Source organism: Lissotriton vulgaris, chromosome 11 (genome assembly GCF_964263255.1).
Source record: "Lissotriton vulgaris chromosome 11, aLisVul1.2, whole genome shotgun sequence".
NCBI lineage: Eukaryota > Metazoa > Chordata > Amphibia > Caudata > Salamandridae > Lissotriton > Lissotriton vulgaris.
Window position 1 is genome coordinate 782,763,993 of NC_141699.1, and position 12,783 is coordinate 782,776,775.

The 12,783-nt window shown below is 46.0% G+C and overlaps 1 protein-coding gene across 2 annotated transcripts in view; it reads right to left on the bottom strand.

The window, feature by feature from the left end:
* STAG1 (STAG1 cohesin complex component) overlaps window positions 1–12,783 on the bottom strand; it is a 1,379,617-nt gene that overhangs the window by 757,554 nt on the left and 609,280 nt on the right. For both annotated transcript variants that reach the window (XM_086943907.1, XM_086943908.1), the window contains exon 6: window positions 12,001–12,077. In XM_086943907.1, the coding sequence (XP_086800033.1) occupies window positions 12,001–12,077 (77 nt within the window). The remainder of the gene's footprint in view (window positions 1–12,000; window positions 12,078–12,783) is intronic.

Consider the following 12,783-nt stretch of genomic DNA (forward strand, 5'->3'; position numbering starts at 1 on the left):
AATTTCCACACGGGGACCTACCATCAAAACTGTGCACGCACTGCCAGGGGGGAAAAAAAGCATAACGCTTCACTCTACAACAAAGGTGTGCAACGCAACGGAACCCCCGCGAACGCATGCACCTGGGGAGTTGTGAACGGTAAAGCAGCATTCAGGCCACGGTGGGGAAGCAAGCCAAGGGCACAGAAGTCAACACAGAGGGACACCATGACTATGCCTGAGCGGAGGGCGTGTGGGGGCAACAAGAGACACACGCAGGGCAAAAAAGGCACAGAAACAAGCACACAAGACGGGGAACACGAGCAAGCGCCTAGAAGGAAAAAAGAAGCATGAGGGCACACGGGTTTTGAATAAAGTGGAAGCCCCAACCAAGTGTGCGCATAGAGGCACAACGCCAATTCAGAGAGACACACCGAGAAGTGCTCAATAAGACCACATCAACCCCACAACAGCCCCAACACCTCCTGGACGCATAGGGTCGCTAAATCAAGGAGCGAGTGGGCTGATCAGCCGCGAACGAGACAAAGCACACGCTGGCAGGACCAAAAGCAAAGACCAGGACATGGCACATCAGAGAGCCCAGCAGGTACAGATATGAAGGGACCCACGCGCCGGTGTCAAGGGCGATAAGCGTACCAAAGGAGGTCCTGGCAGAAGGGCGGCTAGGCAACATCCTATCTAAAAGAGGCATTGGAACAATGACGGGCAATGAGGGGAAGAAAGGGGAGGAGCAAAAAAGACCCAAAATAGACAATCAAGGATCCCCCTCGAAAACTAAAGGCGAAACAGTCACCTTAGAGACCATCCTAAGGAGAATAAATGAGGGCAATGAAGTGGCGAAAGAGACAAAACTCAAGGTGGAGAACATGCAGCTTGAGCTGGCGGCTATAAGAGCGGATCTTCACAAAACAAACACAAGAATGGAAGCAGCAGAAGGCCGAATAAGTTCAGTGGAAGACGAGACAAGCGAGAACACCAAGGCCATAGCAGAACTGCAGAAAGTCACAAAAGCCATACAAAAACAACTAGCGGAGAAGGACGACAAGGCAAGAAAAGGCAACGTAAGGGTCCTGGGCGTACCAGAAGGAGCAGAAGACAAAGCAGGCTCGTGTGCAGCCATGCTAGAGGAGATGAACCCACAACTCACAGGCATCACATTTGAGAGAAGGTTCGAGGTGCAAAAGGCCTATAGAGACCAGCAGGGAAAACAATGACAGGCAAGGGGCCAAGGGCGATAATTTGCAACCCGCTCAGGATAAGCCAAACGGACGCCATCTTTGCCTTTGCCAGAAAGAACCAGAATCTGACGTGGGAGGGAAGCAAGATCGTGCTAACCCAAGACTACTCGAAGCCAACGGTGGAGTCAAGAAAAGGATTCCTGGCCCTCAGAGAAACCCTACGTAAGAGAGGCACCACTTTCAGCTTTGTTGGCCCGGCCAGGTTCAAAGTAACAGACAAATGGAAAACAATGATCTTTGAATGCCCAGGAGACCTAAGGAACTACCTACGAGGACCGCCGGTGGAAGAGATGGAGGAGATAAAAAGCCCCGGAGCAGCAAAAAGAAGTGCCTCACCAGACGTGAGCGGGCAATCTGAGTAAGACGCACCACAAACTAAGAAATATGTAGAACATAAGACAACGTATCTACCTCAAGCTACCAGGAACAGACAAACAGGAGCTATAACTAGACACAAGGGCCTGGGGGTACTCCAAAGCAGATACAACGAGGCTCACCGCCGAACTGTGGCAACCCCAGCGGCCCACTATGCAACAGAGACAGAATAAGACTGTGCTTTTTTCCATCCTACCTCAAGGCTACACCAAAGGAAGAACACAAAATCTACCTCAGGGATGATGCGGGGCAGAGGAACTTTGTCGTCGCACACCCACTCAGTAGGTAAGGGAGGGCGGGGGGTGGGAAGGGAGGGATGGGCGGAGGGACCAGGGGGGGGGGGGGGGGGGCGGGGAGCGTATACATGGGCTTACTTTCTATCATCTTCTCTTTTTCTACTATCTTCCCCTCTGTACCTTCATGTCGAGGTCCAGCAAGCGCGAGCATAGGTACTGAGAACCGCATACAATACAGAGACCACATGCACACAAGGAAGGGCCAAATAGACCGAGGAACACGAACATCATAAAATGACAAACACCAGCCAGAGCAGCATCGCGACAGACATTAAGATAGTGTCCCTAAATGTCAAGGGTCTCAACAGTCCGGTCAAAAGGAGGAAGGTGCTAGAGCACCTTAAGAAACTCAAAGGCGACATCTATGTGCTACAAGAAACGAGATTAGAAGCAGCAGACATTGGGCGCATAGGTGCGAACTGGATAGGCGAGGTTGTGGGATCTCCGGCACAGAATAAGAAGAATGAGGTAGTAACAATTATCAGCAAAAACTCCCAGCTAGCAGTGATAGACTCACAAGCAGACACCCAAGGAAGGACACTGGTGACCACTCTTAGAAGAGCGGGAGAAACATTTCATGTAGCGAACATATAGGGTCCCAACACCGAAGACAAATCATTCTGGGAGGGGGTTGGATCACAACTACACACCCTACAGCTGGAAGACCTGCTGATAGTCGCGGGGGACATGAACCAGGTCCTAGACTCAGCGATCGACAAACACCCACACAGGCCAAGCCAATCAACAAACAATCCCAACATCCTGAAGAATCTCTGCGCCAAACTCAGACTGAGAGACCCATGGCGCCTAAGCAACCCAGATGCCAGAGAATACACATTCTACTCCAACCCACACAACTCATACAGCCAAATAGATTATATCCTCATGTCAGAAACACACACCCACCTCATACACCACACGGAGATAGGACCCAGATCAGTATCAGACCACTCGCACATAAGTCTAACCTTGGCGGGCAGGCACAACGAAAAGCCAACCCGCAGATGGCGATTCGAGGACAGCCTACTCCATCACATCTCAGCGAAAGCCGAGATAGAGGAGGCGATAAAAGAATACCTGATAATGAATGACGCACCAGAGACAAACAGGGAGGTACTATGGGACGCACTAAAGGCCACCGTCCGGGGAGCAGTCATGACAGTCAAGGGCAGATGGAACAAAGGAAGGAACAAAAAAATTGAAGACCTAGAAAAAGAGATTAAAAAGCTGGAGAACAGCCACATAGCCAGAATGGAAGATAAGAACACACTCACGAACCTGAACAATCAGAAGTACGAACTCAATAGAATATTGAGTGAGCGAGCAGGGACTTGGATTAACAAATATAAATCTATTAACCTCTGCACTGCAAATAAAGCGGGCAAAAATCTAGCATCCTACTTAAGAGGGAAACAGCGACAGCATACGATAGGGGCTATCAAAGACAGACAGGGCAAGTCCAGGACTGCAAACAAAGACATTCTAGTGGTTTCAGAGACTTCTATGAGGGGTTGTACACCAGGGATGGAACACTAAAGGAGGATGGGGGCAAAGAGCTGCTAGGAAACATAACCACACCCACATTATCAGACCGTGAACGCGACATCCTAGAGCTGGACATAACGGAGGATGAGGTAGACAAAGCCACGGCAAGCCTCAAGGACAATAAAGCACCAGGGCCAGACGGTTTCACAGCTGGCTTCTACAAGCAGTACCTGCACATTCTCAAACCCACAATGAAGCAGGTATTCACAGAATGCGTCCAGGCTCGACGCATGGAACCCTCGATGGCTGAGGCAAACATAATTGTCATACCAAAGGAGGGGAAGGATACAACTGAGGCGAAGAACTTTAGACCGATCTCCCTCATCAATGTAAATGTAAATGTATGTGTCTTGTAAAGCGCACTGCTGCCCTGAGGCGTCGTGGCGCTGTAGACCGCTGGGGAACCCGTCCTGGCTATCCCTGTGAGATGGTCCCTACTGGGTATCTCCAAGGTGAAACCAGGCATCCCCGGCGAATGTGGGGGGCTGTTGTAGAGATGAGGCAAGCTAATGCCCAGAGTTGCCGAGTGTGATCCCTGGATAGAGTAGGCACCGAGACGAGAATTAAGGAGTCCGCTGACCCTGGTCCACGACCCTGCCGTGTCGGGAATTGAACCCTGGTCCCGGGCCGTTCTCTGCTTCCGGGTCTGCCGCCTCTAACCAGTGAGCCACACCACTCCACTGGAAGATCTACGCAAAAGTACTTGCTAATAGACTCAACGCATACCTACCCAAACTCATACACAACTCTCAAGTGGGCTACCTCAAAAACCGCATGTCCCACGACAACACGAGACTACTATGCCACATAATTAACCACTCCTCCAGGAGCAACAATGCCGCAGTCATGATAGCCCTAGACGCAGAGAAAGCTTTCGATAGGGTCTCATGGCCCTTCTTAGAGCACTGCATGGCGAAATTCGGTTTAGGACCAAACTACAGGAAGATGGTGATGGCCCTATACAGCAATCCCAAAGCGAGGGTGTGGTCAACGGAGGCACATCGAACATACTCAACCTAGGCAGGGGTACGAGACAAGGCTGCCCACGCTCACCTGCCCTATTCCTTTTAGCCATTGAACCACTCCTTACGATGATTAGAACGAATGAAGATATAGTAGGGATACCAATAGGGGGAGAAACCTTTAAGTTAGCGGCGTATGCGGACGATGTTCTAATAGTCACAGAAGACCCGGAAAGATCCATTAAAGCACTGACTGACACTATTGACAAATACGCCCAAGTCTCGGGGTACAAACTCAAAGACAAATCAGAGTGCAAACCCCCTAAACATCCACACAACAAAAGAGGTACTAGGGACATCCGGATTAACATGGCAACAGAAGCCCATTAAATACCTGGGCATCCTTTTTGAGAGAGACCTAAGAACGACACTGGAAAACAATGAACAGGCAACAATCCAGAAAATTAAGAATAAAGTAGAAGGGTGGTCCCCCAAATTCACAACATGGTGGGGAAGGGTAGAAGCGATAAAAATGATGCTAACACCAGTGGTCAACTACATGCTGACCATGCTCCCACTGACTAACACAGAAGATTTCCACAAGAGACTAGACAAGATACTGAACAACTTCCTGTGGAAAGGGAAGAAACCCAGAATAAGCCTGCACAAGCTCAGTCTCACAAAAGATCAGGGTGGTCTGAACATAACAAACTTCAAAAGATTCCAGGTAGCATGCATAGCTAGGCAGGGACTACACTGGCTAGACCCAAGACAGGAATATACCCCAGCATGGCTGACACTAGAGCGTGGACTATTAAAAGGCATGAACCCCATCACCCTCCTCACAGCCACCCGACACCCAGCAGTCAAGGAGAACCCCGTCCTGAAGAACACGAAAACAGTTCTCCTGAGTGTTGACAAACTATTGACAACAAGCATAAGGGGCAGCCAACTCTAATCCATATGGCACAACCCGACACTGAAATACAGAGATAAGGTCCTAGACATGCACGAATGGTACAGACATGGCATCTCCACTGCCCAAGACCATCAGAAACAGGGCGCGTACACAACATTCGACACCATCAAAGAAACACACAGCCTACAAAGCATAGAGCTCTACAACTTCCTGAAAATCAAAGTGGCTATCAGGAAGGCAAACCTCAACAGCCGGATGCCATCGCTCACACAACTCGCAGCCAGTCTCAACACACTAGGACACCAAGTAGCACACCTATACTAAGTCCTCCCCCCCAAAAACACCAAACTAAACGATAAGGTCACAAATTTCTGGGGGGCGGCAGCAGGAAGGGAGCTAAGCGAAGTAGAGAAAGCAGAGCTGTGGAGATCCTCTACTAGGAAAAAAATAACGGCAGCACTCAACCAGATCAAATATTGGCTAGTGCACAAGGCATACTGGACACCGGCCCGCCTGGCCGCCCTGGGGATCCGGGACAGCGATACATGCTGGAATTGTGACAAAGGGAAGGGAGACCTAGAACACCTTCCGCTCAGCTGCACTAAGGTCAGGGAATTCTGGAACATAATTGGAACACTTATCAATGAGATCACAGGAGTAGACATACACATAGATTTCCCAAATCTACTCCAAGGTTTTACGTCCCAGTCAATCACAACGACAGAATATCGTGACCTCATTGACCTATTGCTGACGACGGCGGCAGTCAAAACGATTCTAAGTAATTGGAAAGACACGTCGAAAGCTGCGCCCCAAGCATGGCTCAAACTGGGTCACGTTCTTAAGGGGGCAGATAACATCACAGCGAAACACTCACCGAAAACCCACATGCAGTCGAACATGTGGGGACCCCTAGACCACTACCTAACATCACACAAACCCCCATAGGCGCAGAATCCATACAACAATAGAGGGGGCACACTTTTTGCGGACCCGAGCACTTTCTCTCTCGACCTCTATCCTCCCCCTTCCTCACTATCGCCCGGGGCTTGGGAAAGAGATACCAACAAACAACGAAGCATCGCAAAGGAGGAGGCATAAGACAACGACCAACAGAACTTGGACAATCGAACTATTACACCCCCCTTCCCCCCCTCCCTCCCCCCCTCCCTCCCTCCCTCCCTCCCCCCCTCCCTCCCCCCCTTCCTCCCCCCACCCTCCCCCTCTCCTCCTCCTCCTCCTCCCCCACCCACCCTCCTCCCCCCACCCCTCCCCTCCTCCCTCCTCCTCCTCCCTCCTCCTCCCCCCCACCCCTCCCCCCTCCTTCTCCCCCCCCTCCTCCCTCCCACCCCTCCCCCCTCCTCCTCCCCCCCCCCCTCCTCCTCGTCGCTTTCTTCTTCCTCTGGTCTTCCACTCATGTATATCCCATGCAAATATATATTTTTTTACGGAAAAAAACAATTTTTAACTGTACTCCAGTGCTATGTAGATTCAGCACAGAATTGGTTAATGTGTCTGGGCTTAGAGGGGCACAACGAAATGATCAATTTATAAATGGCATGTGGGCCCAAAGAAAAATAATTCAATTTTTAATCAGCACTTTATGAAGATATATTTTTTTTTATCGCACTTGGATTTGTTTGAAACCAATTCTACTAATTTTCTTTAGGTCAAGTACTGCTGATTTGATTAATAATCAAAAGCATTTATGCATTTAATGATTATTTTTTAAATGTAAAAATCTATTTATGCACTTTGCACCTTGGCATGGCCATGCCATACAAAACAAATCTATGAATAGCCGTTTAAGGTTGAGAGTTTATCAAGTAAATTAAGAATGGTTCAAGGTTTCTATTTAAACTTGTCAGACAAAAATAGAATTCAGAATACCTCGGGACACTTCGAAGGTTAGGTGCTAGGACCAATATCAATGTATGCGTGAAAAACAGTAAAGGAGTTGAAGTTTCAACAGCAGTTTCTAAACGCACCACAAGGTGGAAGCAGGAGCAAATCTAAGATTAAGAGCGAAACTAGCATCAAGTTAAAGTAAACGTTCCGGCTATGCCAGTATAAACTGCAACAGCAACAAAGAAAATACTATTCGAATTAAAGGGGAAATACCACACAGGAAGCGTTTTCGGCATTAAATATCGAAAAATGACCCAGCGAATGTACTAATGCAGCTTCTGTCACTTTTCCCCAACAGCTGACCCCCTTATTCTCGGCCTTACTTCAAGTGCTTAAGAGAGGCACACGTCACTATTACTCCAAGTTAGATGCATGGGTACCAAAAGTAAAATAAGATGCATGTCCCTCTTTACCATATGAACTGTGTCAGACTAGAGAGTAGCGAGAACGATTAAAGCTGCTAAGAGTTAACTTAGAACTGCTTCGTTGGGGGTAAGAAACAGCCATGTCAAACAGGACAGGACGATACTGGGATTTTCCATTGTGGGCTATTCAGTGCATAACAATGAGTTTCACTGACATTCTACCTTATAATAACTACCAAAATCTACTTTAAAGTACCAATAGTCACGTGATGACAAACCAAACTAAAGAGTGGATGATCTGCAAAAAACAAAAATGCGTAGTGGAGAGATTTACAAAGCAAGCATGGAAAATGGCAAAGAAAAGGTACAATTAAGGACGGTAGAGCAGGCAAATACGTAGTGGGTACTTCGATCTATAAATTTTTGTAATTACTATTTTAGGTAAGTCGATGATATTGTGCTATTAAGCCAAACCCCAATTGGGTTACAACACAGTATGAATGCATTATCCAAATATAATCGAAAAGCAAGGTCTGGAACCAATTTTGAGCAAAACAAAGGTAGTACGGCTAGTGGTTGCCAAATATAAGACAATCTAGGTACTTGGATTGCGAAAAAGTTGACCGACAGTAGCCACATACAAATAGCTTGGTTTTAATGTAGAATACAACTTGAGTTACAAACAGCAGCTAATAGCAATGCGGGCGAAAAGCCAAATGCTCATATATGTCTTCAAAATATTAAAAAAGAAATTAAGATGTCCATCTTATGGCCATCTACTATCCATCATGCGCGCACAGCTAATGCCATTGGTGACCTATGGAACCGAAACAATGAGGGGTCGTGAAATCCCAACTTTAAACACAATCCAAACAAAAGTTTATGAAGCTGTCTTCCATATCCAGAAATAAGCAACTGCAGCACAAGTTCGACTTGAGTTTGGCTTTTCCAACCAAATCTTCCGGAACAATGGCACATTCATTAAACTATGTGTGAGGCTCCGTGCATCCGAAACCGGTTCTATTGAACCGGTGCTGGAAAGAAATTGAGGCACAAAAAAGAGAAAAAACAAGAGGGCTTTTCGCTTCGCTCGCCCTAAAAATACAAGACTCCTGGGGGTGCTATCTAAACCAGGCTATGAAGGAACTTTGGGCGCAGACATTTGAAATTCCTGCATTGTGAAAGAGACCTTCAATAAAGCAATTAACATAACAAAACTCCTGTCCCACTCTACAGACGAGAATAATCTATTACAAGACGTCACGCCTGGACAGTGATCACATCATATTGCATCTGGAAGTCCCAGGAATGTTTATTAGCTCACTTCTCAAAAGCCCTAAAACCTTAATTCATGACATTTCTCTTTTGGTAAACGAAGGACCTACCTTATACATTCCTGGAAAGACTGCCGTTTGCGTAACTATAAACAAGAATCATGACCACATAGTCTCTGTGCATGCCCAAAGATCATATATATCTCTCTCAAGTTCCTGGTGCAGTATTCCTTTTTGAAAAACCAGAGTCAAAGCCCAAGTAAAGTTTAAAGTGCTATAGGTTTATTTGGCAGAAAAACAACCCCTACGCGTTTCGAGGTAGGCCTACCTCTTGCTCACGGGTGAGGTGCAAGTCAACGCGCCAAACTTTTAAAGTGAAAGGTACAGTGTTTACACAAACCACGTGATAGTCGACAATGAAGACAGATTGATAATGTTACATTGTTACCGCTACTTTGCATTAGATCAAAACACATACTGATAAATGACCAGTTTTTTTTTTTATGTTCAGCATTAGTGTTGCACAAAATGATATAAGCAGGGTTGTAAACAATGAATATCTTAAAGGTGAACGTGTGGCTTTTTATGAGCCGATACATAATGTGTATATTATAATGTGACCAGCAGGGGTTTCTTCCCGTGTGAACAAGACAAGAGTTATTGTCGAAACGTGTAGCGTGTTAACTGGATAATAAACCCTTTATGCTGCAATCAGGGTGACCAACCGTCCGTAAATTTCACGGACAGTCCGTAATTTCGGCCGTCTGTCCGTTGTCCGTGAAGGATTCTTTAACGGACGCCATTTGTCCGTAATTTTAACTAGTCGCACAACCGGCACAGCTGACCCCCCACCTCCCTTCTTGACTGCGATGCTGCTGAAGTCAGGTGTAACAGAATCCGAGGCAGTACAAAAGCTCAGATACAAGCAGCATTGACGAGGCACAGCGGGATGGCAACTCACACGTTCAGCCCTTGATGAGCTGTTAAGAGGTGCTTGAAGGTGACCGAGAGAGGGGCGGCAGCTTCGGAGCAGGGGCATCTATTCAGATGCAAACAGCACTGAATGCGTCTTGTATTTTCAATTGGTGTGAGACATTCCCTTTCTGCCCAGGGTTCCAAACATCCTAGAACCTGCCCTGATTACACCGAGGCAGCACGTGGTTCACTTCACAGAGCTTAAATACTGTCACTAAATTGTAAACAAACCTCGATTCTTCAAACATGCAGTCTATATTGTAATAAAATAGAGAAATGAAACAATCGCACCCACACTGATTAACAAAGTATGGAGGACAATCAGTTAAATAAGTTCTCTTGGAGTATCTCCTTTCAGTACTGTACATCAGTGTGGGGGGGGGGGGGGCAAAACTAACATTTTGGAAACAGAGCCTGTCTTCTCATTGTCTTGTCCAGGAGGGGGCGAGGAGCCCTCCCTCACACTGGAAGAGACCAAGATGATACTAGAATACTGCATACCCACCCCTGTGTCCACCCTGGTGGATCCTGTTCCCCCTCCAGTGATGGCTCTTGTCCCCCCATGTGATGGCTCCTGTCCCCTCCTGAAGTGGATCCTGTCTCTGCCCTGGGTGGCTTCTGTCCCAGTCCTGGAATGGCTCCTGCAGCGAGGGTGAAGTTCTTGATGGGCCTCTTCTCAAAAAGGCTCAGCTCAAAATTAATATGAAAAGGTGGGCGAGTGAGTAAGTGAAGGGATGGCTGGATGAATTGGTGAATGGATGAATGAAAAATTGAATAGATGGCTAATGGGAGGATTGATGAGTGGGTGGAAGGATGGAAGAGAGAAAGTGGAAATAGCTGGTTGTATGGGTGGAAGGGTAGCGGGATGGGTAAAAGGGTGGATGGATGAGTGAAAGGATGGATGAGTGAAATGATGGATGGATTGATGAATTGATAAGTGCAAGGGCGAATGGATGGACGGACGAGTGAAAGGGTGCATGTAAGGATGGATGAGTGAGTGAAAGGGAAGGTAGATGGACAAAATGATAAATAGACCAGTGAAGGAATGAAAAGATAAATGGATGAGAGAAAGGATGGATGAGTGATAGGGTCAATGGATGGATTCATGAGTGGATGAGTAGATGGATGGATAGATAGGAGGATGGATGGATGCAAGGAGGGTGGGTGGCTGGATGGATGGATGGAAGGAAGGATTGCTAAGTGAAAGAGTCGATGGAGAGAGAAAGGGAGGATGATGGATGACTGAAAGGGTGGAAGGATCAGTGACCGGGTGGATGGATGAGTAAGTGAAAGGATGGCTGGATGGGTGAAAGGGTAAATGGCTGGATGGATGAGTGAATGGATGGATGGGTAGAAGAGTGGATGGTTGAGTGTACAGATGGATAGGGTGAAAGGGCGGATGGATAATGGATGGATGAGTGAAAGGATGATTGAAGGGATGGGTGAGTGAAATGAAAGATGGAAGGATACATGATGGATAGGTTTGCAAATGGCTGAATATGTCTAGATATGGCTGGGCTTACTTATATACAATTGCGCGACCTCTGATGTGTCTGTAAAACGTATCCAATTGTTCCTGAATTTTGACCTCCTGTCCTGAATTTGTGTCCTGAATTTTTACCCTTTGTCCTGAATTTTTACACTCACCGTCCTGAATTTACACCAATGGCAGTTGGTGACCCTAGCTGTAATATTCCTGAGTGCGTCTATTGCTTGTAAGCAACCTGTGATTATATATATATATATATTTTTTTTTTTCTCTCAGGTTCACAATGACTTATTTTAAGGTTAAAGCACTTTATGGACAACAGAATTGAACTAGTTTTCACTAACCATCCAGCAAGGATCCATGGTTTTATTCTTTCAATCAATTAATTTTACTAGGATGTTTTATGTATGTAAAATACGTAGTTTTGGTGTAATGGTTTTAAAAGACCGAACACTTTAATAAATAATTATATTTTAGGTTGAACACTTTTACAAGCAGCACACAGGCAACTGGTATGCAAAAATGGTTGTGGCAATCATCTTGCGGTCTGCGGGTGGATAGCAAAACACCTAGGCTTTGTGAAGCACAGAAAACCGTGCCGCCTTTTAATGAGGCATTGTTATTCCGCTTAAGCATCTATCATTTGACACCTACCTCATCAAATTCTTCCGTCATTTTTCTTATTATTTCGGCGTTCTGCATGTTTCTGAACATTTCGATTCGGACGGTACCTGAAGAAATAGGGTACACATATTAATCTCATGAAAAAAACCAACATGTAGCTTTATTTCAAATAACACGGAGGAACGAGAAAAATATCTTGCATGACTACAGGTGATCACGGAGATCAATTGCATTTTAGTTCAAGCTTCACAATACATACCTTCTACTTCAGCGCATACATTACTGCCGCAAGTACTTTGGAGAAAGGCCGTAGCAGTTCTACATGTTCCGTATTTAGGGAAAACAGCAGTTACAGTGGTGTTTGAATTACGCTATTCTCTGAAAGAAAATGTGGGTTTTCATTTGGTACGGACCCGCAAGTGGGACATTCCTGCAGTTCTAACTTACATGAGAAATCCATAATTTTCACGATGACTGATTTGTTTTTCCCTAAATCATTCAATATTGTATTGTAATCTAAACTGTTTCTGCTCTCGCTTATTTTCTCTCAGGGTGCAATGCATCACGAAAAGACATTTAAAAAATATGACGCTATTATGCTATTTATTACTTTTGACATTCTTCTATCAAACGTTTTTTGGATATTATTTTAGGTGCTAAAAATGATTTTTCTTTGGCTTTCTACATAGTTATTTATGAGTCTGTTCTAATCCCTCGGTCGACGAGACATTGCAATGATTACCAAGGCGTTTAATTGTTATGCCTACATTACGGTGTTCATCAATATTGTCTAGGATAGCAGTAACACAATAG